Source organism: Mastomys coucha, unplaced genomic scaffold (genome assembly GCF_008632895.1).
Source record: "Mastomys coucha isolate ucsf_1 unplaced genomic scaffold, UCSF_Mcou_1 pScaffold22, whole genome shotgun sequence".
NCBI lineage: Eukaryota > Metazoa > Chordata > Mammalia > Rodentia > Muridae > Mastomys > Mastomys coucha.
In genome coordinates this window covers 28,174,553-28,202,196 of record NW_022196905.1, presented here as the reverse complement: position 1 = coordinate 28,202,196, position 27,644 = coordinate 28,174,553, and the positions used below count along the sequence as shown (strand labels likewise).

The 27,644-nt window shown below is 45.0% G+C and overlaps 1 protein-coding gene and 1 long non-coding RNA gene across 2 annotated transcripts in view; one reads left to right on the top strand and one right to left on the bottom strand.

Annotated features, from left to right (window-relative positions):
- Window positions 1-7,593: 7,593 nt before the first annotated feature.
- On the bottom strand, window positions 7,594-8,271 carry LOC116069964. The gene is made up of 2 exons (XR_004110231.1): window positions 7,995-8,271; window positions 7,594-7,631 (listed from the first exon to the last, which is right to left on the bottom strand). It is a non-coding gene; the product is annotated as an uncharacterized LOC116069964 (long non-coding RNA).
- A 79-nt stretch (window positions 8,272-8,350) lies between these two features.
- The window catches only part of Letm1 (leucine zipper and EF-hand containing transmembrane protein 1), a 40,791-nt gene continuing 21,497 nt past the window's right edge, over window positions 8,351-27,644 (top strand). Inside the window, exons 1-3 of the mRNA XM_031341010.1 lie at window positions 8,351-8,659; window positions 12,311-12,371; window positions 20,388-20,838. Of these exons, the coding sequence (XP_031196870.1) occupies window positions 8,581-8,659; window positions 12,311-12,371; window positions 20,388-20,838 (591 nt within the window). The 5' untranslated portion in view covers window positions 8,351-8,580. The remainder of the gene's footprint in view (window positions 8,660-12,310; window positions 12,372-20,387; window positions 20,839-27,644) is intronic.

Here is a 27,644-nt window from a genome sequence, read left to right as displayed (position 1 = left end):
AAAAGAAAGAAAGAAACCATCCCCCAACCCGGTAGCTTTGCCAAGCCACCAGCTACCACCACAGTTTCTCTCCTTCTCGGCCCACCTTTGCTCTGCAGATTAAAAACACATACACAGCCTTATTATCTTAGAACTTTCTAGGTAGCACAGTTGCTGGGGCAGAATCTCCTGCCCTAAACTTATCAGCTGGCTTATGTCAACCAGCCTTGCCAGTGGTGGAGGCAGCCAGTTCTAGCTTCACCGCGGTCTTCATAATTGTATCGTGTTTCTCCCTCCAAAGCCTGGGCGAAAGGCCCTGCTCTTTCCCTGGGGCTCTCATTTCTTCCTCCTGGGACCAGGAAGTCTGACCTGTCCCTTTCACCCAGCAATTGGCTCCAGGCCTTCTTTACTGACACAATCAGGAACCAGTTAGGGAACCAGCACCCCCTCCTACTTTAATTTTCTAAAATCTGGAAAAATTAACACATCCATTTGCCAAATTTCATTTCTTTGGGTACCTTTTGGGTTACTTCATCCATGTATTGGAGTTTGGTTATACAAAAAAACAAATAGGACATTGTCTTATAATTTACTTAGCTTGCTGCCAATTGATATAAAAATCTCTCTTTAAATCTTTTGTTTTTTTATAAAATTCTGAGGCTTCTAGCACATTTTTCTGTTAATAGCTGAAGTGGAAACTTTAGGGTTCTTTGGAAAGATGGTTGGGTGGTGTTTTGCTGGGGCAAACACGTGAAGGAATGTTTCATTAAAGTGGATACAAGTGTAAAATGCTAAGGCAGAGTTGTGAAGGAACATTTTGCTGAAGCAGACACAGGAGAAAGGATGTTCTGCTAAAGCAAGCTTGTTAAAGGACATGTGATGAAAGACTCTTTGCTAATGACACACATGTATTGGTCTGCTTTACATTGTGTAGTTGAGTTGCATTTGTCAGGACGCCAATAGGGAGAAATGCACCAAATACCCTCTGATGGTGTGCTGCGGTTTGTTGCCACTTCTACAGATTCGGGCTGATTGCTGAGGCAAGACACAAGGAGGAAACGTGATGTTTGGAGGGCATAAGTAAGATTTCAAAAGACAGTGACAGAGGCTGAGCTAGACTTGCTTATAGAGCTAGCTATGCAACTCATGTGGCTCCCGAATCTCCGTTGATCTTCCCTACCCTGAGAGAGAGACATAGCCAAGAACTTCTAGTGTTTCTGTTGGTCCCTCCTGCTGACTTGAGCCAAGGCTGAGGCCTGGCTGTGTCTGCTAGCTTGTGTCACCACTGTTGCTAACATGACTCTACCCAACTGGACTGCTGTTGTATCTGTGAAGTGTTTGGGAGTGGATGGAGCTGCCTCTGCTAACTTGTGAACTGGGCTGCTGATTTCCAGACAACACAGATAGGAGTTGCCCCCCAAAGAACCTTTCCAAACAAATCCACTCCCCCCTCCCCCACCCATATCCTTTCTTTTCTACTACTTCTGGTGAATGGTGGGTTACAAGGAAGGTTAAAGTATTTAAGAACCATCATTAAAAATAGGGTTTGAAGCCAGGCGGTGGTGGCGCACACCTTTAATCCCAGCACTTGGGAGGCAGAGGCAGGTGAATTTCTGAGTTCAAGGCCAGCCTGGTCTACAGAGTGAGTTCCAGGACAGCCAGGGCTACACAGAGAAACCCTGTCTCGAAAAACCAACCAAACAAACAAACAAACAAAAAATAGGGTTTGAGGGGCTAGAGAGATGGCTCAGTGGTTAAGAGCACTGACTGCTCTTACAAAGGTCCTGAGTTCAAATCCCAGCAACCACATGGTGGCTCACAACCACCCATAATGAGATCTGATGCCATCTTCTAGCACGTCTGAAGACAACTACAGTGTACTTATCTATAATAATAAATCTTTAAAAAAATAGGATTTGAAAAAAATTAAATTTACAAATAACTGATTAATTTCATCATTATCTTGTGCTACAGGGCCTGGTAGACCAATATATACAATGAATGATTTCTATTTCTGATTACTTGTCGTTGAATAAATAGTGAAGATAATTCTGAATCGTCTGGAATAAGTTCAGTAGTTTTAATATGTAAAACAAGTTGAAGTATAAGTTCTAGTTTCTTTGGAAACTTAGTGCTAGTTAGTTATGAAAGTTAGTCTGTCTAAAGCAGACACAGGTAAAAGGATGTTTGGATATAGCAAACACATGGAAGGACCTGTGATGAAGGAATATAAATATGACCCCACTGACAGTGGGAGATGAGCACTGAGCATTGGTTTAGTTTGTTCCATCTCACTATTCTTCACTGACACACATGTATTGGTTTGCCTTACATAGTGTTGTTGAGCTCAACTTCTCGTAACACTGCCATTGAAAGATGTCTGCTCAAGAACTACTTGTGAGGTTCCTGCAGCAGTTTGCTGCATCTGCAGCCTCAACTCAGACCTGTTCAGCCTAATAGTTCCTTCAGAATTGAAATGCAACTGCCAGTTTGTGTGTGCTATCTGCCTGCCTAGAGGACTGGTGTACAGCTCTTGAGTCATATTTGGTGTTTGCTACAGGACTGAACTCCTGCCAAAAAAGATCAACCTTGCCCCCAAAGAACTATTACTGAACTGGTCCACTTTCCCCATATTCTAATAACTTTTCTCTTCCACTACCTCTGCTGGGTGGTGGACTAAAGGAGAAAGTGAATGCTTATTAAAAGTAGGTTGCAAAAAATTTTTGCCTACAATAACTCATTCTGCATATTGAAAGTCAATAACTATATTAAGAGATTCAGGAAAATTTAATAATGCCATAAGAATGACATACAGCTCTAACTTTTAACTGAATCATAAGGGCACTGAGCCACTTTACTTATTTTTCCTGATTTATAACCTGCCTTTCCTATTTTATTTGCATAATTTTAGAAGGTAGAGGCTCTAGAAAGTGGTATCCCTTTTACTATATGAAGGAGAATCCAAATTAGTTCTTTTTATAAACTGAAGTCTCTTACTTTTGGAATATTTGTTGTTAATCTCTCCAAAAACTGACTGCCAACTCTTTGCCAGTGTCTGTTTTCTACCATAATGAGGCCATTTCAGCACTAGTAAAAGATACCATGATTTCTGCTGGGTCTATCCCTGCTAATTGACCAAGTATCATTTTTTTCTTTCAGAATCAATTCAGAAACTTTTTCTACATAGGTCTTTAATTTTTTTAGTCTGTTTGTGTGCTGAAAATATCCATTCTAAGAGATAATCTACTCTCTGCATAGAAAGTCTATGGGAGACTGAATAGAAGGCAAAATAACTAAAATACAAGCCTTTGGATCCAAACAGTCCATGTGTGAAGTGGAAACTTAAGGGTTCTTTGGAAAGTTGTGTCAGATGGTGTTTTGCTGGGGCAAACACAGTAAGGAACATTTAGCTGAACTGGACACAGGTATGAAAGGCTAAGGCAAACTCGTGGAGGAATGTTTCACTGAAGTGAACACAGGAGAAAAAAATGTTCTGCTAAAGCACATGAAAGGACATGTGATGGATTCTTTGCTAACAACACGCATGTATTGGTCTGCCTTACACTGTGTGGTGGAGCTGCATTTGTGGGGGACTCCATAGTGAGAAACACATTAAAAAAAAAAAAAAAAAACTCCTGGTGGTGTGCTACAGTTTGTTGGCCTTTCCTCAGTCTACCACCCACCAGAGGTAGTGGGAAAGAAAGGAGACCAGGAAGTTGGCCTGTTTAGAAAGGTTCTTTGGAGCAGAAAACCATCAGTTCTATTCACAGGTCAGCAGCAGCAGCTCCATTCACTCGCAAACACTTTATGGATACACCCAACAGTGCAGTTTGGTAGAGTCTAAACAGCAAGAAGGAATCAGCAGCGGTGGCACTACCTAGCAGAGACAGCCAGGCCTCAGCCTCGGCTTGAGTCAGCAGGAGGGACCAGCAGAAACACCAGGAGAAGTTCTCACCTGTGCCTCTCTCAGGGAAGCGAAGATCAGAAAAGAAATGAGACCCACAAGTGTTGCACAGCTAGCTCTATAAGAAAGCCAAACTCCTTCCCCACCACAACATGCACACACAGTCTGTTGAATCATTTTTATACCCTCAAAATATCACATGTCCTCCATGTGTCTTGCCTTAGCAAGTGCTTCTATGTCAGCTGACATCACTCTGTCAATCAGCCTGAGTCTGGGGCAAGAAGCTACAGCACACCACCAGAAGTTTTTTTGGGGGGTTACATTTCTCTCTATGGAGTCCTGACAAATGCAGCTCAACTACGAAATGTAAGGTGGACCAATATATGCCTGTCATTAGTGAAGAATCCTTTATCACATGTCTTTTCACATGCTTGCTTTAGCAGAACATCCTTTCTCCTGTGTCTGCTTCAGCGAAAAGTTCCATAACGAGTCTGCCTTAGTCTTTCACCTGTCTACTTCAGGAAAACACTCCTTCATGTGTTTGCCCCAGCAAAACATCTTCCAACTGACTTTCCAAAGAACCCTTAAATTTCCACTTCTTTGGGGAGTCACAGGATGCTGATTCATAGGATAATCAAAAGCAAACCTGGAGTAAATGACTGAATTGATATTGAAAGAGTTAAATTTAAGACTTGTGCTGGGCTAATGAGAAAATTGCAGGTTTGAAGAAAACACAGTAGACCAAGGTCAAATATGTCCAAATAAGCCTGGGCAAAAATAAGCAAGCTGTTAAGACATTCTGGGAACTAACAGGCCAAAAAGATATAGAAGAAAAGTGTTGTTTTTACATAGATCACTCAGGAAGAGTCAAAGATAATTTAGTCAAAATAAGAAAAGGTTTAGAACAAAGGAAATGAGAAAGAGCTCAAGGCAAAGGAAAAATTAAAGCTTTAGACCTGTGCTGACTAGGAAGAAAAGTCATGGGCCTAAGAATCCATCACAAGCTGGCCCACATAGGCCTGGGAATGAGCAAACAAGTTGTTAGATATCATAAGAGCTGGCAGGTCAAGAAGACATAAAACTATAAACATAGAGGAAAACATGTCTAGGCAAATGAGGATATGTCTAGGGCCCAGGCCTGCAAGGACGTGCCTGGGCGGACACTAAGTAATGGACCATCTGGTCCTCTCAGATATGGTTTAAGGTCAGATGCTTTGTTGACTCAGATTAACACCAACCTTAGGAATTTTCCACTCTGTTCTGCACGTAATAGTTAATATTTGAACTAGCCAATCATGTGTAACCATAATGACTCCTTTGTTCCCCCAGACCTTTTCCCTATATAAGCCCCTAACTTTCGAGCCTCGTGGTCAGCTCCACTATCTCCTGCGTGAGATAGGTGTGGTGCCGGCCCGGAGCGCCCCGAAATTAAAAACTACCTCTTGTACCTCTTGTAATTACATCAAGACGGCCTCTCGTAATTCCTTGGGTGCATGTCCTCCAGAGATTTGAGTGGGAGTCTCCCCTCAGGGGTCTTTCAATATGTAAAATAAAAGACTGGGCTTATAACTTGCAAGAGATGAGCTATCCAGAGAACTGGTTGGAGAACTGTCTTGAGCAGAACATAAAGAGAAAGCAGATCAGAGAAAGAGTATGCAAAACAGAGAGAAAGCAGGCTGGAAAGCTGTCTCAAGCTTCTCATAGTTCGCCAGCTTCAACCCACAATTTGATGTAGCAGTGAATTAGTTAAACCACTTTGGCTCCAGGTAGTCACAAGCCCACCTGCCAAGAGCTCTCTGGATTCACTAATGAGACACACACACATACACACACCAGCTAATTTTTATGCCTTGAATAGCTCAATGACTGGGCATTTCTAAATCTCTAGGTGGCTAGCATACATTATTTCCTCCAACTTTCCTGAATCAACTTGCTAAATCAATATTTCATCTCTGCTAACCCAGACCCAATCGGGGGAGCAGCTCCTTGGGCCACTTTCCCAGGTCATCTTTCTGCTTCCCTGTCAGGGATCCTCTTCCACTCCCTTCTCTCTAGGTCTCTTGCCCACAAAATCTAAAAGTCCCACCCCTTTCTCCCTGCCCAGCCAATGGCTGTACGGCAATTCTTTATTATCAATCAAAGCCAGCTGGGGGAAGGACCCTCAGGTCTGGAAGCACAGCTTTTTGGGATCCAAAATAAGACAAAGCATTAGAACCAATTCCCAACAATTTAACTTCAAGTCATTTGTTTCGCTGCTCCCAGACATGCCTTCCCCAGAACCCCTCTCCAAGCTGAGGCTGGTTCTTGGCACTAATATATTTTAAAGCTTAGGCCTTTTGCTAGGGCATTCTCCCAGTTACCATTTAAATTTAACCTGACTATTCTAGCCTATGAAAGACCACATGGCTAGTTCTTTACCTCCCTCCTCTGCTCCAGTCCATCTCTGTTCACCGCTGTGTCCACTTTAGATTCTGCCTCATCTGCTTTCCTCCCTTGCATCACTCTTTGTGCCCAGAAGTTCCACTCTCATACTTCCTGTCCCAGCTATTGGCCATCAGATCTTTATTACAACCAGTCAGCAGTGAGACAACACCTGATACATCTTAGATTGTCTATAGTCAGGTAAGGAGGGCAAACATTTTTTTTTTTTTTTTTTTTTTTTTTTTTTTTTTTTTTTTTTTTTTTTTTTTTGTTTTTTTTTTTTTTTTTTTTTTTTTTTTTTTTTTTTTTGGTTTTTTTTCGAGACAGGGTTTCTCTGTATAGCCCTGGCTGTCCTGGAACTCACTCTGGAGACCAGGCTGGCCTCGAACTCAGAAATCCGCCTGCCTCTGCCTCCCAAGTGCTGGGATTAAAGGCGTGCGCCACCACCGCCCGGCTGAGGGCAAACATTTACAAATAGAAAACCCAGTGATGGGCCATAGAAAAGAAATAACATTACTAGAATCCTTCCAGCTCTTAGCTCTCTGGTGGTACAGAATCAACAATTGAAAATACAGACACACACATTAATACAATGTAAGGAAGTTCACCCCAACCTGTTCTCATTACTACTTTGGCTTGGCTTTCCTTCTCTTCTTCTTCCACTCTCTCTCCCTCTCCTTCTCTTTCTTCTTTTGGTTGGGCAAGTGTTCTTATTGATGGGAGTTTTTCAGCTTGGCTAAGGTTCTTTGGTTTAGGTCATTAACCCTTTCAGGGAACCCCTATACTTGACTTAATTCTGTATCTGATGTCCACAATGTACACTACCTCGTGCACAAGATAGACATCTTAGGAGATTCTCTCCCACCTGAGTCCTGAGATAGGGATTCTGGCCTATACCGGGCCAGTTTTTAGGTTCTGATTCAGAAAATGACCAGATAGGTTGCTTCTTTTTTTTTTAAAGATTTATTTTATTTATTTTATGTGTATAAGTACACTGTAGCTGTATAGATGGCTGTGAGCCATCATGTGTGTGGCTGCTGTTGAACTCAGGACCTCTGGGGCCTGCTCGCTCAGGCCCCGCTCGCTCAGGGCTCCGGCCCCGCTCGCTGTCTTCAGATGCACCAGAAGAGGGCGTCCGATCTCATTAAGGGTGGTTGTGAGCCACGTGGTTGCTGGGATCCTAACTCAGGACCTTCGGAAGAGCAGTCAGTGTTCTTACCCGCTGAGCCATCTCGCCAGCCCATAGGTTACTTCTTCCCAATGGGCTGTGTTGGGGTACTAGTTAAGCATCCTTGCTGGAAGCGAGCTGGAATTAGGCCTTGAGCCCCTGTTCATCAAAACAAAAACAACAACAACAAAACAGGTGCATTAAGTTCATACTGAAGATCTTCACCTACTATGCTGAGTTCACCCCACAGGAACGTAGAAGGAACGGAAAAGGCATTCCACAAAGAACCAAAGGCAGGAGGTGGAAAGCAGTGAGGAAGTCTCAAGGAAAGGTCTGGTGTCCCTGAGTCGGGATACAGATCTGTGGAGGGGGTGGCTACTCTGGAGCACCAGAGTGTATAGGGTCCTGGGTTTCCATAATCCTGAAGCTTGCCATTCCGGCCACGATTTAAAGAAGAGGATGTTGCCAGGTCTATACTGGAATGGGTAGGGGTGGCTGTGAGCTACCACAGAGAGGACCTACCAGGAGCGCAGCCCAGACGCAAACCAAGGAGCTGGGACCAACTGACACTCTCGTAGAGTTTTGTTCCCTATCCACCCTTCCTTAAAGTCCCATGAGCCATCTGCTACGCTTAGTATAGGGCTTAGTAGCAAGGGAGATGAATGCCAGTTCTTTCGCCGCCTCTGAGCCCACAGCCGTAAATCAGGAGCTAGGCACTGCTAAGGCGCAAGAGAACACCAGACAGTTCTGAGCTCAACGGAAAAAAAAAAAAAAAGACTCGGCGCATGCTGGGACTGGTAGTCGGCAGAGGCAAGCCTCCCGGATGCATGCTGGGACTTGTAGTCCGTCGCGCGAGCTCGCCCCTCACCTGGCCAGCGGGTGCCGCAGGGCCAATGGGAGCGGTGCCGGCCCAGCCTGTCCCGCCCTGCGCCTCCGGACGTCTGTGCCGAGACATGGCCGCTGCGGATGCCGGGTCCTTGAGCTGAGCGCCTGCTGCGGGAGCCAACCTCTGCCGTCAACCGTCCGCACGGGCTGGGCCCAGACGCCGGGACGGCGAAGATCCGCGGAGAAGGCTGAGGCTGCCACAGGACGCCGCCGCGGCGGGCGCATGGCGTCCATCTTGCTCAGGAGCTGCCGCGGCCGGGGGCCTGCCCGCCTCGCGCCACCGCGGGTCGCCTCCCCGCGGGGTAAGCGGGAGCCGCGCACCCGACCTGTTCTGGGCGACCAAGCGCCGGCGCGGGACGCCCCCCTTCCGTGCCCCGAGGCAGCGCGGCAATGACAAGCACCGGGCGGCTCTGTGCTGCCTGGGCTGGGCAGCTTCGCTGTGACCTTAGTTGCCCTGGTCGCCGTAGGTCACTGCTTCCGACAGAGGCGCTGAGAAAGTTCCTTTAGGGCCGTGGCTTCCCTGGCGCTCCCCTCGATGAGGAGCCGAGCCCCGCCGTGCCCTTTGGCCAGTTCAGGCTTGGAAGCCGGGACAAGGAGATTGGGTTGTGGTTGATGCCAGCATAGTGGGCCGCTCCCTGGGGTGGGGTGGCCGATGGCTGTGCTTCCCAAGGAAACTTTTATGTGTCCTGTTTGTAAGTTACCTTAAGGATGAAACAGCCTGTGAGAGTGGGACCCAAAACCTTATGGTTTCTTGGCAGAAGTATAGTTCTTATCACCTTAACAGTATTGGAGAGTCAGGTATGGTGTGAAGCCAGGCGTGGTGGCACACGCCTGTAACCCCAGAACCCAGGAAGTAGAGGCATGTGAGCTCTGAATTCCAGACCATTTAGAATTTCAGGCCAGGCAGGGCACAAGACCCTGTCTTAAAAACAAACAGCAAAACCAATTATGATGAGTGGAAAGAGCAAAGTATCCCTGGGTTTGGTGTGGTTTTTCAAGCTGTCTCTGCCATAAGTGCCATCTACCTGTTGACTTGTTCAGGGTACCATAAAGTACTTCTGCCCTTTCTTACTATTGTGGCATGTTTATGGCTTTATAATTAGCTGGTATTGTGTGTGTGTGTGTGTGTGTTATTATTTTAGGCACAAGAATGTTTTCTGTAGTTAACCCAGTTACATTGGAACAAAAATACTGCTTCCCTGACAGTGGTTAGACTCCTGTCAGCTTGTTAGATGTGGAACCAATAGGATAGTATTGGATAGCAAGTCCTTGTACTCTCTGTAATGATGTGCCCAAAGGCAACAGGCATAGGAACATCCTAGCTTTTTAGTCTTAGTAGATATATTGAGGCCAACATTGTATCAAAGTGTTCTTTATTCTTAAGTACTTACTTTATTCTTCACTTTTGTGTGTCATACTTTATTCTGATTTTCTCGTTATATTCTTCCATGACACAACATTACATTAGTCCTTTTGGTTCTTCAAGTTGTAATCATTTCTCAGATTTTGTTTGTTTTCCGTGACCTTGACAGTTTTGAGGAGTGCTTAGGTCACGAGTGTTGTAGGATTTTTCTTTTGGGGTTCTGCTGATGAGTTCTGGAGAGGTTTTAAGTGCTTTGCTCATCACATGCGGCCACGTCAGGTGTCCACTGTGAAGATCTTTGCCCTCCCCTATCTGTGCTGTTCTCTGTGAAAGAAAGATACTTGGTATGTGGAAGTGGGAATGAATGATCCTGGAGTGTGTGGGAGAGCATCCAGTCCAGAAGCCACGGTGCCATATTGTAAACTTGTGAGGACTAGTCAAGCCTCAGGAAGACAAAAGAGGACTGGCTCGGAGTGAGACAAGTTCCTGCAGCTCTTGACAGCTGCAAGGTGCACCATACCTGGAGGCTTTGCATGAATGTCAGGGAAGACAGTGCCAAGAAGAAGTAAAGGTCTTCTGGAGACCAGGTAAATTAGGGAAAGACGTTTAGTCTTTATCCCTGGGTCCAACACTCCTAAAGTTTTTGGAGTGATAGATATCAATGGGTTTGTTACTCATAAGGAGCCCTTTCTACCCTAACCTGAGAAGAGAAGTGGAGCCTAGATAGATGCCTCCAGGGAGGTGGGGAGTATAGAGTGGTCAGTGGGACAGAGGAAAGAATACTGCAAAAAGAGCCTGGCTTGTTCAGGACTCTCCTGGTCATGTCCCGTATCTCCTCTGGCTACTCACTCGTGTCCTTTGTGATAAACTGTGACTTTGCTGGGTCCTGTGAGTTGTTCTAGCAAATTATTAAAAACATGAGTATTTTAACCCTTCAAGTTTATTATTTTATTTTAGATTTCAAAAATTTAGGCATTCTTGTGTGTTGATGTGGGAATGTATACTCTGTGTGTGCAGGTGCCTATGGAGGTCAGAAGGACTCAGAGTTGGAGTACAGAAAATTATGAACCAGCCAGTATGAGTATTGGGAACTGCACCAAAGTCCTCTGCCCAAACCCCACGTTTACAGAGAGCAGAACTGCAGGTAGTCTGAGCAGCTCTAGTGGAATATAGACCTGTGAGCTGGGATGGTATTCATAGTGGAACAGGAGCAGCCTTCAGATTTTTGGAGGTGAGAACCCAGGAAGGGAGCTGGTAGGACAGAAACATCAGAATAAGATCTACCCAGGCTGTCTTCTATATGCTATGGGGATGTTTCTGAGCCACGTCTTATAAAAGTAAGATTGGAAGGGGCAGAGAGGAAATTCTGGGCCTCTTTGGATTAAGAAGAATCTGGAAAGATTTATGTACTTAAAATGTAACACTTGATCCTTATGCTTGTAAGAATGTAGCTGAGGGCTAGCTAGAGGCTCGGGTTCTTGTTTTCTGACCTGAAAATCCTAGGACCCATATGGTGGAAGGAGAGACTCAAATCTTGAGAGTTGTTCTCTGACCTCTGAATGAGTGTATGTACAATACATAAGTGCAAAGTAAAATTTAAAAACAGATGATTTTTATATTTAAAAAAGCAAAACACAACATGTAGCCAATATCGTTTGTGGTAGTAAAGGAACAAACAGAATTTTCCCAGTGCTATGGGACCCTAAATGTGACCTTTTTCCCATAGAGCCTGAAGAGTCCTCCCCTGACATAAAATGGTAAATGAATGCCTCTACTGCTATTCCCACTGCTTGGAGGATTGAGACAGCATGTCACCTACTGCCTTGTTGGCTCCTGCCATTGCTTGAAATCTACATAAGCCATGTGGCCCCTTTGAGAATGACACCTCTGGTTCCCCCTGTGCTGGAAGCCTGTTCTCTACTTCCTTCCTGCCTCACATAGCAGTGTAGTGAATACACTCTCAACTTCATGTGTTAGGAGAATTAGAGCAGATTAGGGAAAGCATTGAAAGTGTATTTCATCCCTAGTGTTTTCCAGACACAGCCTCTTTTAAAGTTTTTGCATTAATGTGTGTGTGTGTGTGTGTGTGTGTGTATGTGTGTATGTGTATGCACATGCTTGATGGACTTGCCATAGCGTGCTTATGGAGGTCAGAAGACAACGTGTTGGGAGTTATTTCCTCTACCATGTGGGCCCTGAGCATGAACTCTGGTCTTCATGGCAAATGCTTTTATCCACTGAGTCATCTTGCTTGCCCTGTTCTTAGCATTTGTTAGTTCTCAGCCCTTGACCCTTGGAATTGAGATTTGGTCTGTAGGACTATTTGTTTTGAGTCGGCGTGCCCTTCCTGCCTACCAACAACTATAGCTGATTGGAAAGAATCCCACATTGGAAGAAGCCCACACGCCTTCAGTGCTCCTCCCTGGGGCTCAGCCTGAGACTCATTTTCCAAACTGGGGAGATTAGATGCTCTGTTCCACCACATCATTCCCAACAATCTCCCAGAAACTTCCCGGTTGGGGTTCCATTCATATCTTCAAAGATGCCTGTTGACACCTGTTTGCTTACCTTTTCTTTGTTTCTGTTGTAGGTAGTCTGAGGGATCGAGCTTGTCTCAGTTGTACCAGGACTGTGGGGTTGACGAGCCATGAGTAAGTAAGCCCATGATTGAATATGTCACTGTTCATGTCTACTGGAGGCTGCAGGCTGTGCACCTGGACTTTGTCAGGGAACTGACAACTTCTTCCTCCTTATTTCTTGGTTTTGTTTCTTTTAAATCCCCATCTGTTTATTTTGATTGTTATAACCATATAATATTGGCCAATTTTAAGATTGTTAGTACTCATAATGCCAGTAGCAGTTACTGGCATTTTGGGATTCTTTTCGTTGTTGTTTTTGTCTTATTGTTTGTTTTTTTTTGTTTTGTGAAAGAGTCTCCGTATATAGTATCTGTAGCTTAGACTGGCCTTGGATTTTTGACAACCCTCCTGCTTAGCTGTCCAGTTACTGGATTTACACATGTACTCCAACATGCCCTGCCTGACATTTTCATGTATGTAGCTGGGTTTGGTGTAGTCATTGTCACTATAGTTTTGTCTGTTCAGAATGACTAGTCTTCCATGCTCACACACCTATCGTCTTTACTGGCTTTCCATAGACTCTTGCCTAATTCTTTTCAGCTGCTTGTGGCAGTATTAGGACTATTGGGACACTATCTATGACCAGGCAGATCTTTCCTTGAATACTATGTTCTTTCAAGGGTCCCTACCTTAGGGATGCTCACAGCATGCCCCTCCCCTCACTGTGTCCCGTACCACGAGTCTCTACCTCACCCTTCTACCTCAGTCTTAACCAAAGGGGTAGGGCCAGGAGATAACCTCTGCTATCGGCTCAGATTACGGAAGGATGTTCATCCCCTCCTGCTTCCATAGCCCAGTCCCTTTCTCTGGAGAGCAGGAAACCAGTGCTGCTTTCTGTACACGTCCCTGTCTCCAGGTTTTGGCCTCTGGAGGTTTTGTGTTCACTTAAAGCTGTAATGTAATTACTTGGCCCTGCATCATAAGCAGTACTACTTCTTGATACAGTTTTAATTCCCTAAGTTAAAGACAAGTCAGGGGGCTGGAGAGATGGCTCAGTAGTTAAGAGCACTGACTGCTCTTTCAGAGGTCCTGAGATCAATTCCCAGCAACCACACAGTGTGGTTCACAACCATCTGTAATGGGTTCCGATGCTATAGTATATTTATATACATAAAGTAAATAAGTAAATCTTAAAAAAATTAAAGGCAAGTCAGCTGTGAGGACTTGGTCTCTGTTAAAGCACATTTGTCAAGTGCTGAGGAGAACAAGGAGGCCTGCAGGCTTCTTGGACAAGGCAACATTTCTGTGGGTACATGGCAACCGCACACACATCATGGTGAGATCCCCACGCAACTGACTGAGAGAGTCCTTGTAAGTGGGCTCCACCATGGGCCTATTGGGTGAGATGTTCATTAGATTTCTTTTTGGATGGTCTCAAGACTGCTGTCACAGAATCTTCTTTATGCAATAATGGCATCAATGTCTGTGTACAGAGCTTCTTTAAGTCTCTTTTGTTTGTTTGTTTTGTTTGTTTTCCAGGCAGGGTTTCTTTAAATAACAGCTCTGGCTGTCTTGGAACTCACTACATACACCAGGCTGTCCTTGAACTCACAGAGATCCGTCTGCCTTTGCCTTAGCGTCTTTGGCTCTTCCTGGTGTGCTAGTAAACTGGTGAGGCTTGGTAGACACTGCTGCTTTGGGGTTTGGGAGAAGCTGAATATGATTTGGTATGAGTCTCTGGGTTTTCTTTTTGGTGTTTTTTTGTTGTCTATGTTGTCTGGTTGGTATTTTTTTTTTATTTTTTGTTTTTTTCTTCATAGTCTGTAGTTTTACAAAGTGCCAACAACAAATGAAGATTAGTGAGATGCTCTGTGGATTCAGTTTCCCTGTATAAGTCCACAAAGGTGTGGATTGCAGGTCCTATGATTTATGACTGAACTGGCCTGCCAATAACCCTTGTTATTGGCAGTTTGCACAGCTCGCACTGAAGTGCGCTGTATGCTTGTTTCCTTCCTGAGTTCTCTAGTCAGCATGCTAGGAAGCAGTTCTTCACCCTTATTTCTCTGAGAGTTTTAGTATCCTAGATGAACTCCTTAATTCTTCCGCTCTAAAAAGCCTTTGCGAAATGCCACTAAACCTACCAAACTACTGGAGATTGGCAGCTTTTTGTTTTGTTTTGTGGAGTTGGGAATAGAACCTAAAGCCTTGGGCTTGCTAGATGAGGATTTACCTACAAGTACATCCTCAACCCCAAGATTAACAACTTTTCATTTTGTTTTGTTTTAAACAGAATCTCCTATACCTAAGGCTGGCCCTTAATTCTTGATCCTGCTACCTCATTTCCAAGATTTTTCCTTAGAGTAGGGATGGTAGCCAGGTGTGGTGGCACATGTCTTTAGTTCCAGCAGAAGCAGGCAGATCTCTATGAGTTCTAGGCCTGCCAGAGCTATTAGTCAGACCCCGTATCTCCCCACTACCCCTCCAAAAAAGACTTTTCCCTTTTAGAAAAGCGGCATCATTTGTGAGGTCCTGACCTTGGCCTGTAAGGCAGTTCCCAGGTGTGTCTGCTCTCACTTCCCTTTTCCACTATCTTGCCAAGCTCCTGCTTCTTCCAGTCTATGACAGTAGTCTAGTTTGGCACCTCACATCACTGCGTTTCCTTCCTGCTCAGTTCACTTGGTAGCACAGGCTCAGGTTATGGCTGCAGTACCAGTCCTAGTGCCTGTGTCTGTATAATTTCAGGGCCTGCCTCAGCAGGAAGCTCTGTCTCAGGCCAGCTTCAGCCAGGCACACAGCACGGCAGCCTCAAGCCAGCTTAGCAGAGCTTGTCAAGATGAGCGTTTGCTTTGGGGTTTCATCTTTGTCTGTCTGCCCAGTTGCTCATTCTTACTTTAAAGTGTTCTCATTAAGAGTATATGTTAGGGAGCTGGAGAGATGGCTCAGCAGTTAAGATCTTGCACTGTTCTTCCAGAGGTTCCAAGTTCAATTCCCAGCAACCACATGGTGACTTACACCATCTGTAATGGGATCTGATGCCCTCCTCTGGTGTGTCTGAAGATAGCTACAGGGTACTTACATACATGAAATAAATGAGTGAATGAATGAATGAATGAATCTTTTTAAAAAAAGAATATATGTTAGATTTGTCAACTATCTCTCTGGCACTTAAGATTTTTAAGATTCATATTAAAATGTAAAGAATTGTGATTTATTAATTTAAAAAAATTATTTTCAGTGCTGGAAATCAAAACCAGGTCCTTATACTGCCAGGCAGGTGTTCTCCATCCCCTGGCCTTGTTTGGTGTGAGACAGTCTCACTATGTGATCCAGACTAATCCCAAACTCAACTCTGCCTCCCAGTACTAAGATTATAGATATGTGCCACCATGCCCAGCTTTAACTTTTTCCTTTTACCTTAACTATTTTGGACATTTGCTTTAAAAGCTAACAGTAATAACTATGAAGTTCTGTTGAGCAACTTATACATTTTAAATCAGCACTTATGGATGAGTAGCAAAATCTTTCATTTTAGCCACGCAGTGTAAAAAATCTTTGTGTGTATGCATTCAATAATGCGCTTGTGAGTAAGAACTTGTATGTGAGTGCTAGTATGTACATGTGGAAGGGAAGCCACAGGATAACATGGACTATCTTCCTTGATCATGCTCCAACTCATATGTGAGTGCTAGTATGTGCACATGGAAGCCACAGGATAAGATGGACTGTCTTCCTCGATCATGCTTCACCTTAGTTTTGGAAACAGATTTCTCAGTAAATGTGGAGTTTACTGACTTTGCTAGGCTGGCTGACCAGTGAGCACTGGTCTGCTTGTGTCCGTCTCCCTTGTCCTGGGATGCAGGTGTACCACCATGCTGGCTGGCTGGCTATACATGTTTAGATTTATGTGCATATAACGTATCTATGTGTGTGAGTGTGCCATCGTGTATATTTCTAATCAAAGAACAGCTTTGGGGAGCTGATTCTTTTCTTCTACCTTATGGATCCTGGGGATTGAACTTTGGTCTCCAGGTTTAGTAGCAATCACCTTTACCTTGACCCTTCTTGCCAGCTTCCAGTATTGGTTCTTCAGTGTGTGTGTGTGTGTGTGTGTGTGTGTGTGTGTGTGTGTGTGTGTACATACACATTATAATGCAGGCATGGAGATCAGAGGACAACTTGGTGTGATGGATCTTTCCTTCTACCATGCAGATCTCAGGGGTGAATTAGGTCATCAAGCTGGTTAGCAAGTGCCTATGTCTGCTGAGCCATCTAGCCTACACTACATTTAGTGCTCACAGTGGCAAAATTTGCTCTGGGAAATTATACGTTGTTATTGGGTATACTTGCAGAACAAAAGCCCAGCATACGATGACATCTAAGCTCAGAGTTTCATGTCATGAGCTGGAACCAGGTACTTTACTGTTTTTTTTCTGTGTCATCTAGTTCCTCAGCCAGGAAGCAAGTGTAGTATGATGTGGTGTAACCTCAGGCCTCTAAGTAGACTTGTCTGCACTTCTGGAATCATCTCTTGATTTTAGAGATTTACTCTGTTAAAATTATTACTCTGTTGTTCTTCCTTTTTGCTGAGGATGACTTGATTCCTTAACATCACTTTCCTGAAGAACAGAGTGACTTATCCTGGTTGGTGTCCTTTCTAACTAGGCCTCTCCTTTGGCTGCCAGCTTGTTTCATACCTTTCTAGGGGTAACCTGTGTTTGGAGGCTCTGGGCAGCTCAAGGGAATTATTCTCCTGGGAATGGCCTATAGGTATACCTCTGATGTTTGTATAATGTTGATGAGAGTTAGAAACAGTGACAACAGAAGAGGTATCTGTGTCCTCCCCCTTCCACATCACCTGTGAGTGTGTGTGTGTGTGTGTGTGTGTGTGTGTGTTTATGTCAGTCCGTGTGCTGTATTCCTGCTCTTGCCTGCCAGATAGCTGGAATATGTAGCTGGTAGCATAAGGCCCACACACACTCCTCCTTGGTATGTACTCCTTAGTCTTCCTGATCCTAACACGAAGGCTGGGCACTCAGGCTGGGCAGGAAAAGGCTCAGGACCCTGTATAAACCCATCACGTTGCTAAGATTCCCAGCTTTGTAATATAGGTGGATGGGTGCTGTGTGTTAGTGGTCAACTACCCTGACAAGTGTGGATGTGTGTGTGTCTCTCTTTTCTTAACATTTACTTATTTATTTATTTATTTATTTATTTGGGGAGCAGGGACATGTATATGGGTAAACCTATGCTATGGTGCATATGTGGAGATAGATCAAAGACAAACTGTTCTCTCTTCTACCATATGGACCTCTGAGGGATTGAACTAAGGTCATGAGACTTAATGACAAGCATCCTTACCCTCTAAGCCATCTTGCCAGCTCCAGCAGTCTATTTCTTATTGAAATACTGCATTTGGATGGTGCTGTTTCACTCCATTTGGCAGGTGATTTTCAAAAGGGAAAGGTAAGAAGCAGAGGAAGTTGGAGAAGGACAGTGGGAGCCAGGCCATGGGCCACCCCTGTGCTGGTGCTAGTTGAACACCAGCAGCGCCAACATTAGTAGAAAATTTAAGAATATTATTGTATGATTTGGCCTGGGGTGGGGCTTAGTGTTCAGCACTTGCCCTAGCATGTGGGAGGCCCTGGGTTCTATTCTTAGGACTGCCAAAGAAACAAAAACCTTATCATGTGATCTGCCACTGTTGAAATGGCAAAACATTATGTGTTAATAATGATAGTTAGGAGCCTGTCTCAGGCGACAGTGGTGATAGCTCAATGGTGCAGCCCTGATCCCAAGCCTGTTGACCTGAGTTTGTCCCCTGAGAGCCACATGATGGGAGGACAGACTCCTGCAAATTGTCCCCACCCCACCCCCCCAACAACAGCAGCAAACTCTGAGTTTAAGAGCAAGGTCTTGACCCAGCCCTTACCCAGAATGCTGTGTTGCCTGCTTCATCTTTGTATATGTGTCTTTGCCTTGGCCCGTTGGCCCTTACACCTGCAAACATCAGGTCTCCTGTGAAAGCCACACTCTTCCTCACTGAGGATGGGAAATTTATATGTAAGCCTGATGATGCATTTGTCCATGTGCAGAGCTGCCTTCCCCTACATTTGGAGGTGAGGCCAACGTGAGGTAGGAAGTAGGGCCTGCATCCCTCTGTTGGTAAGTAGCTAAGTGGCACTCTGGATTTGGTTGGACTCTGTCCTGAGTGATGTAACACTGTGGTTCAGGGCAGAGTTGATTCAGGGGCCTCTTCACAGACCCAAGATTGCAGAGCCAAGGAAATCCAGAGGTGTGCTATGGAGTTGGGTGGGGCTTGGAAAGAGAAGACAGCTGGAGATCTTTACAGATTAAGAGGGCTGGCCTACACGCTCACAGATACTTTCTTGTTTACTTCGCTGGTCCACAGACATGTTTGTATCACTCCTCTCTGCTTGCTGTAAGGTCAGTGTGGGCTTATGATCTGTGACAGAGGACAGAGTTGGAGTTTGGAGCGTGTAGTAACCAATGATGGCACCAGAACTGGGACTAGCAGCTGGAGCTTTGGAGCCCAGTGAGTCCCATGCTTGAATTCTTTGTGGGCTGATAGTGCTCTGTGCCAGCTTTCACTGGACACCATATACTGTGAGCTGAGGCCATGTATACCACTGGTCTTATATGAGCCCACCTATGAGAGATCGTAGCTCTGGAAAGTCATACCTTGCTTCCCAGTGCTTTGATAGAGCCACCACTTTTGGCTCCCTTTTTGGTAGGTGTATTTTAATATGAGATTACAAAGGAAGCTCCTGAAGCACAGAAAGGTCGAGTTATGAAGTCATTGCAATTACAGCAAGTCGACCAGCATAGTGTGTGTGTGTGTGTGTGTGTAGTGTTGCTTGAGACATGGATTTTACTAAGCCAATACTGACTTACCGAACTGCTCTAGCCCAGGGTGTTTGTTGTGTGTAGCAGAGGTGTATGTCATGGCACCAGGATAGAAATAGAGGACCTTTACTTACAGGAATTGGTTTTCTCTTACCTGTAAGTCCTGGGGTCTGACTCAGGTCGTCAGGCTTGGCAGCAGTCGTATTTATTCACAGAGCCATTTCACAGCCCAGAGCTGCAGCTTTTGAGCCTGGACAATCTACTTCAGAGCTCCAGTCCTCACACAAGAATCTAGCCAAGTGCTAGAGGCAGAGAAAGGGGGTTGTGGAGACCCATAACAGGTCTCTAGGGTGAATTTAGAGTTTGTGGCCACCTAGAGATGGAATTGTAAATCACTGTCTAATATACATTTTAAACCTCAAGGAGGATTGTACAGATCAGTTGTTTTATGGTCAGATGGTAAGTTCAGTACTGACCCAGGCTCTATATGGGCTCTGGAAAAGGTCTTGTATAAAACTCTCAGCTTCAGGTTAATTAGGCATGGTCCCCACTGCAGTTGGTCTTACTTAAAATCACGCTGTGAGTGGGCACTACTTGGGTTCCAGACAGCCCTGTGAGCCTGATCCAGTGTGGACAGAGAAGTCTAAGGTTCTTAGCTAACAGCTTCTGGCTGTGGCCTCACCTTGTTTAGGGCCGTTATGTAGCCTTCATTCTGGTGAAGAGCTGTAGGCCTGATGTTGGGTAGCTCCATGCCTCAAAGAGTATACTAAGGGGGAAGTGGACAGAGGTGGGGAGTCATGCTAGAGCCAGGTATAGGAATGGGTCCTGGACTCTTCTTTGGGACTTCCCCTTTATTGTAGTGCCTTCTGTCAACCAAGAATTGCTTGTTGAGAGAGAATATCCAGACTCGATAGACTCTTGACTCTGCACCCCATATCCTCAAACCCAACATCCTACATCCGGTGCCAGGGGTTAGGTAGAGTCCAATCAAGCTCTGCTGTGTGTACATGTTCACACTACTGATATGTGTCTTTGAAGACTTATAAATTAGGCCAAAGAATCTTGGGTCCTAGCTTCACATGGAAGCCCTCCCAAAGGCTCCCTCCAGGGAAGTAGGTAGTTACATACTTTGATCCACCATGAAGTATAGGTTGATGTTTGGTGCTGAGTGGTCAGATAGATAGGAATTTCTCATTGCTGCTTTTATGTTTTTTCCTTTTCAAGGAGTGTTCTGTCTCGCTGTTGTACTCCAGCCCATCCTGTGTACCTCTGCTTCAAAGGTGAGCCCCTCAGCTGTTGGACTCAGAGGCCTGTGTGTCAGGGCACCACGGCAAGGGCAACATGGACTCCTGCCTCTGCAAAGCTGGTGGTTACAGGACCTCAGTACCTTACTGTGCGAGGCTGGCACTCATCATCCCCGCTAGGAGAGGACTCTGTGATAGAGAAGTCCCTTAAGTCCTTAAAGGACAAGAATAAGAAGCTGGAAGAGGGTGGCCCCGTGTACAGCCCACCAGCTCAGGTGGTGGTGAAGAAATCCCTTGGGCAAAAGGTACTGGATGAACTGAAGCACTACTACCATGGCTTCCGCCTGCTCTGGATTGACACCAAGATTGCTGCTCGTATGCTGTGGCGCATCCTCAATGGCCATACGCTGACCCGCCGGGAACGTAGGCAGGTATGGGACACACCGCACTCATTTTTTCAGCTGCAGGTTATTTTCTACTCCTTTGGATACAACATCAGTAAAAGTTTATAGAAGCATAAGCCTATCTCATGCTACAGTGAGTTGTAATGTCAGTGCTGACACATCATTTCCTCCCTTGGTGGTTTCCTGCAGCCTTGGGTCTCTGTTTCTGCCTCTAGACACTGTTCCTCTGGGGAAGTTTCTTAAGGTTATTTCTTTGGCTCTGTGGGCCTGGTGTATAATCCCTTCTGTCCTAAGCTATGAAAAGACCCTTCCTGGGGCTAGAGGTACAGCTCAGTCATTAAAAGCACTTGCTGGTTTTTCAGAGGACCTGGGTTCAATTCCCAGCACTTAGATAGTGGCTTACAACTGTATTGAGTAACACGGGTTCAGGGAATCCCATACCTTCTTCAGGCCTTGAAAACCAGGCATACATGTAGTACCCTTGCATATATTCAGGTAAAACATTTATACATAGAAAATAAAAATAAATCATAAAAGGCAGGGATCAGAATAGGGAGTCTTAAACCAAGTGCATGATGGCTGTGCCTATGTCCTGGCCACCTAGGAGCTTAGGGCCCAAGGATCTCAAGCTAACCTAGGTAACCCAGTGCTATTGCTTTCCTTCTCTTATCAGCTTGACAGCTGGGCTGGTGTGTGCATGTGATTTTACTTCTAGAAGTGTTGCTGGTGTGTGTGCGAGTGGCATGCATGCTTTCGTGTGTGTTGACTTGTTACCATGTCAGTTTATTTGCTTTTTCTTGATAGGACCTTTGTCCTTTTTTTAGTTTTTAGTTCTTTCTTTTAAGTCTTTAACATTTCTGAATATGTTTTATTTCTGAAATGAGAACTTCTATTTTCTGACATCTGTGGGAGATGGGCTCATTCTTTATTATGGACTTTGCCCATGGTGAGTGACTTGAGTTTTTTTTTTTTTTTTTTTAAAGATTTATTTATCTTATGTATATGAGTACACTGTAGCTATACAGATGGTTGTGAGCCATCATGTGGTTGCTGGGAATTGAACTCAGGACCTCTACTCAATCTGGCCCAAAGATTTATTTATTGTTACATATAAGTACACTGTAGCTGTCTTCAGACACACCAGAAGAGAGCATCAGATCTCATTACGGATGGTTGTGAGCCACCATGGGGTTGCTGGGTTTTGAACTCAGGACCTTCGGAAGAGCAGTCAGTGTTCTTAACTGCTAAGCCATCTCTCCAGCCTTGACTTGTGCATTTTAATTTTCATATGTATTTGTGTGGTTTCATATGGCTTTGCTTTTTCTTTTCTTTTCTTTTCTTTTTTAAGACAAGGTCTTTCTTAGTCAGGGTTTCTATTCCTGCACAAACATCATAACCAAGAAACAAGTTGGGGAGGAAAGGATTTATTCAGCTTACACTTCCACATTGCTGTTGATCACCAGAGGAAGTCAGGACTGGAACTCAAGCAGGTCAGGAAGCAGGAGCTGATGCAGAGGCCATGGAGAGATGTTCCTTGCTGGCTCGCTTCTCCTGGCTTGCTCAGCCTGCTCTCTTATAGAACCCAAGATTTCCAGCCCAGGGATGGCACCACCCACAAGGGGCCTACCCCCTTGATCACTAATTGAGAAAATGCCCCACAGCTGGATCTCATGGAGGCACTTTCCCAACTGAAGCTCCCTTCTCTGTGATAACTCCAGCCTGTGTCAAGTTGATACACAAAACCAGCCAGTACAATTGACCCCTTGTCAACTTGACACACAAACACATCACTATTAAGCCTCAACCCTTATTTTCTTATTCATTCCCAAGATCTAAAGTCCCACAGTCTTTACATATTAAAAGTTCAATCAATTTAAAATGTTCAATATCTTTTAAAATTCAAAGTCTCTTAACTGTGGGCTCCACTAAAATACATTCTTCCTTCAAGAGGGAAAAATTTCAGGGCACAGTCACAATCAAAAGCAAAACCAATGTCTGGGATCCAACTCACGATCTTCTGGGCTCCTTTAAGGGCTTTGGTCACTTCTCCAGCTCTGCCCTTTGTAGCACACATCTTGTCTTCTAGGCTTCAGATGCTTGTACTCCACTGCTGCTGCTGTTCTTGGTGGTCATTGCATGGTACTGGCATTCCCAAAACACTGCTGTCTTTCGCTGTAACTAAGCTTCACCAATAGCCTCTCATAGACTGTCTTCATGGTGCCAAGCCTGATTTCCTTTGCATGACCGCTTCAGTCCTGGGCCATCAATTGCAAACAGAGGCTGCCCCTTCACCAATGGCCTTCCATGGCCTCTCACTGTGCCGAGCCTCAGCTGCTCTTCATGACCCTTTTATGCCTTCAAAACCAGTACCACCTGTGTGACTTTTACACATTACCAAGTCCTGCGGCAGCACATGGTACAACCTTGGCTATCTCTGGAACACAGTCTCTGCTCTCATAAAACACTTCCCAGAAGATGTCACCTCAGTGATGCTGGTCTCTTCTTAATCACCGCTAATTTCTTAGCTCCAGCTAACCAGCATCAATAGTCCCAGTAATGCAAAGTTTTCGCTTTAGTAGTTCTGGTATCTTGTTAATCACAGCTGATACTTCAGCCCCAGCTAACCAGAACCACAGAATCTTCACAATCAAAACAACATGGCCTTGATAAGAGTCATTAATCTTCCCTCTGAAATTTCACAAGCCAGGCCTCCATCTCTGCACTGTTCTCAACATGATCTTCCAAGCTCCTACAGAACATCCCACAGAGTTCTTAACAACCAGTGGCTTTTCTAGCTCAAACTTCTAAAGTCCTTCCACAATCCTCTCCCAAACATGACCAGGTTGTCACAGGAATACCCCACTATGCTGGTACCAATTTGTCTTAGTCAGTGTTTCTATTCCTGCACAAACATCATGACCAAGAAGCAAGTTGGGGATGAAAGGATTTATTCAGCTTACACTTCCACATTGCTGTTGATCACCAGAGGAAGTCAGGACTGGAACTCAAGCAGGTCAGGAAGCAGGAGGTGATGCAGAGGCCATGGAGAGATGTTCCTTGCTGGCTCACTTCTCCTAGCTTGCTCAGCCTGCTCTCTTATAGAACCCAAGATTTCCAGCCCAGGGATGGCACCACCCACAAGGGGCCTACCCCCTTGATCACTAATTGAGAAAATGCCCCACAGCTGGATCTCATGGAGGCACTTCCCCAACTGAAGCTCCCTTCTCTGTGATAACTCCAGCCTGTGTCAAGTTGACACACAAAACCAGCCAGTACAAGGTCTCCTGTAGCTCAGGGTAGCCTCAAACTCACTATGTAGCTTATATTGACCTTAAATTTCTGATCCTCTTGCTTCCAACTTTCAAGTGAGTATAGGCCTGTGCCACTCACTTGGTTTATATAGTACCAGGGTGGATCGAACTCATGTGTCTCAGTTGGTATTCTATTGCTGGAGACAACATGACCACGGCAACTCTTATAAAAGGAAACATTTAGTTGGGGCTGGCTTATAGTTTCAGAGATTTAGTCCATTATCATCATGGTGGGGAGCACGGTGGCATGCAGACTCTATATCCAGATCCACAGACAGCAAAAAGAGAGACATTGGGCCTGGCTTTGACCTTTGAAACTTCAAAGCTCAGTGACACACTTCCTCCATCAAGGCCATATGTACTCTAACATGGCAATACCTCCTAATTATTCTCAAGTAGTGCCACTCTCTGGTGATGAAGCATGCAAATATCTGAGCCTACAGGAGCCATTCTCAGTCACTAGACAAGCACTCTATCAGTTGCGCTACATCCTCAGCCCTGTTTAATGATTCTCTACTATGAGTTTTATTTTCAAAGGAATTTTACCTGCGGAAACCTTGAGTGATGTAAGTGCTAAGCCATTTTCTCTGTCCGGTGCTTTTCTCTCTGGGTGCCGTGAGTCCCATGGGGCTGTGTAGGGATCAAGCCTAGGTGTGAGTCTGTGTCTGTTCTGTTTCTATGCTCTTGGAGATTTCTCTAACTTAGTTTGTGGGCTTTAGTTTTGTTGTTAGTAAAGATGTATTTATTTATTTATTTATTTATTTATTTATTTATTTACTTATTATATAAGTACACTGTAGCTGTCTTCAGACACACCAGAAGGGCATCAGATCTCATTACAGATGGTTGTGAGCCACCACCATGTGGTTGTTGGGAATTGAACTCAGGACCTCTGGAAGAGCAGTCAGTGCTCTTAACTACTGATCCATCTCTCCAGCCCTAGTTTTATTTTTAAATAAATCTCTTACTTTGAAATGTAACCGTGGGACTTTAGCTCCTCCCTAGTTCCCACAGAGACTATTTATAAGCTTTTGGCCTTATAGCTAGGTATTGTTTCCCACCTGTTCATAACTCAATTATCCCCTTTATACTAATTTAAGTTCTGCCACATGGCTGGTTAGCTACCTCTCCTTCCTTCCTGGCCTGCTTCTTCCTTCTTGTCTAGCTGGCTGAATCTTCTGCACCTGGCTCCTTCCCAGAATTCCTCCCTCTGTCTGGAAGTCCCATCTTACTATTCTGCCTTCTGCTGTAGGTAGAGTTTTTATTTTAACAAATCAGAAGGTGCCTTAGGCAGGCAAGGGAGGACAGAGACACATCTTTTACACAGTGTACAAATACATCACTCCAACAAGATAACTTTAGATTTATAGAGAATTCTTAGAGATGGTGCTGTGCATGGACCCCTCCACCTCAGTCCCCTAATGTTTCATAATGGTCATGGCTTAGCTTTCTACTTTGCTAAACTCCAGACTTGATTCTGTTTTCCAGCTTTCTAACTGATAATCTTTTCCTGGTCCAGGACCTTACCTTGTACCCTGTGGGTACCACTGGTTTGTGAGAAACACTAGCTGTACCCTGCCTGAATACCAGGCCCTTTGGGCCTTATTTAGCATTTGTATGCCACTCTGGCAGATGACTCTTAACACCTTCCTAGAGTGGGACATCACAAGGCATTTGGCCCAGGTAGCATTGCCTTCCCTTGTAGGATACAGAAACCCCATCTGATGTCCTTACACCTATGTCCACCCAGCCTGTGTTTCTGCCACCCCCCCCCAACACTCCCCTCCACCATGCTCACTGTTCACCGTGCTCCTGCTGGTTTTCTATGTGCAGTCAGAATGCATGTCCAGAACAAGCAGTGGTCTGCCCCCACTCACTGTTGTATGTCTCTGGGAAGCCTTGGCTGCTGTCTACTCAGCATAGTAGCCAGCCCTCGAAGGCACTCTGGCTCAAGCTGTGGCAGCCTCGGAACCTGTGCTCCTCCAGGGGGCATATCAGCCACCCAGACTCTCAAACAGATCCCAGGTCCAAGTGTTTCCTACTTCCTACCCTTCTTGCCTGCATTGAGGGCAGCGGGCCACCGTAGTCCTTTTAAAGAAATAAGATGTGTACTGGGGGTTCCTCCTCCCAGATGAAGACAACCTCTGAGCAGCAGTCCAACCACATGCTCCAGCCTTGGCCTGACCTTACTTTCTCAGCCCAGCTGCCCCATGTTAGATCCTGGTGTGCTTTTGTGCTGTTCAGAACCCACTCTATCACTTAATGATGGCTTTGCAATAGGCAGGCTGGGGACCCTTCATGGGCAGTGTACCCATGCTTGTGTGTGTGTCCTTATTATAGTCTGGTTGGCACTTGCAGATGCCTGCTGAACCTGCATAGATTGGAAGTGATAGTCTGGGTGTGGTAGAGCACACACCTTTAATCTCAGTACTTCGGAGGCAGGCACAGGAGGCTCTCTGTGAGTTCAAGGCCAGCCTAGTCAATGTAATGAGTTTCAGTCCATCAAGGGCTACATAGTGAGATGCAATAAACAAAAAACAAACAAACAAATGAAAAAAGAAGGAAACTAGAAGGGGTTGATGCCATAACACATGTGGGCATTTATTGTATCTGTCTTCTGTGTATACTTGAAATAGGGGAGATGCTGTTACTGAGTTCTCATGAGCATGGTAAGCCATCCCGGTGGGTGCTTAAGACACACCAGCTCTCCTACAAGGGTATGAGACCTCCACTTTTCTGGGTATGAAAATTTGGATGGTACCTCTGCCCTACTCCCTATTAAAGTGAGAGCCTAAGTAAGAGCTTTGGGGCTGGAGAAATGACTCAACTCCCAGCACCAGTAACAGGCAGTTGTCTCACAACCATCTGTAACTCTGCTCTGGGAATCCCTACACCCACTTCTGGCCTCTCTTGAAGCCTGCACTCACATGAACATGTTCCCATACATACACACACGAATCAATAACTGTGTGAGCATATGTATGTATATGGCTTTGGTTTCTCAGTCCTTACAGCTCTAGATCACTTGTCCACTGGCACTTTGCATGCCAGTAAACAACTAGCTTGGTGGGCTGGGTGTGTTAGTGGTAAGGCACATCTTTATACACAAGAGGCCTTGGGCTCTTTCCTGGCACACACAAAGAAAATTAGCTTCTTGATTTGCTTTTGCATTCAAGTCCATCTCTATGTTGATATTTTTTTAACAATATCAAATATGTGTGTATGTGTTTAGAAAATATTTATTTATTTTTGTTTTATGTGTATGAGTGCTTTACCTGCATGTGTGTATGTGCATGCCTGGTATCCTCAGAGCCCAGAAGAGGGCATGATCTCTTAAGACTGGAGGTACAGGTAATTGTAAGTTGCCATGTGGCTGCTGGGAATTGAACCTGTGTCCTCTACAAGAGCAGCAAGTATTCATAATCAGTGAGCCATATCACTAGTCCTGTTTACCCTTTTTCCCCCTTAGACAGGGTTTTACTGTGTAGCCAATGCTGTCCTGGAACTTGATGTAGGCTAGAG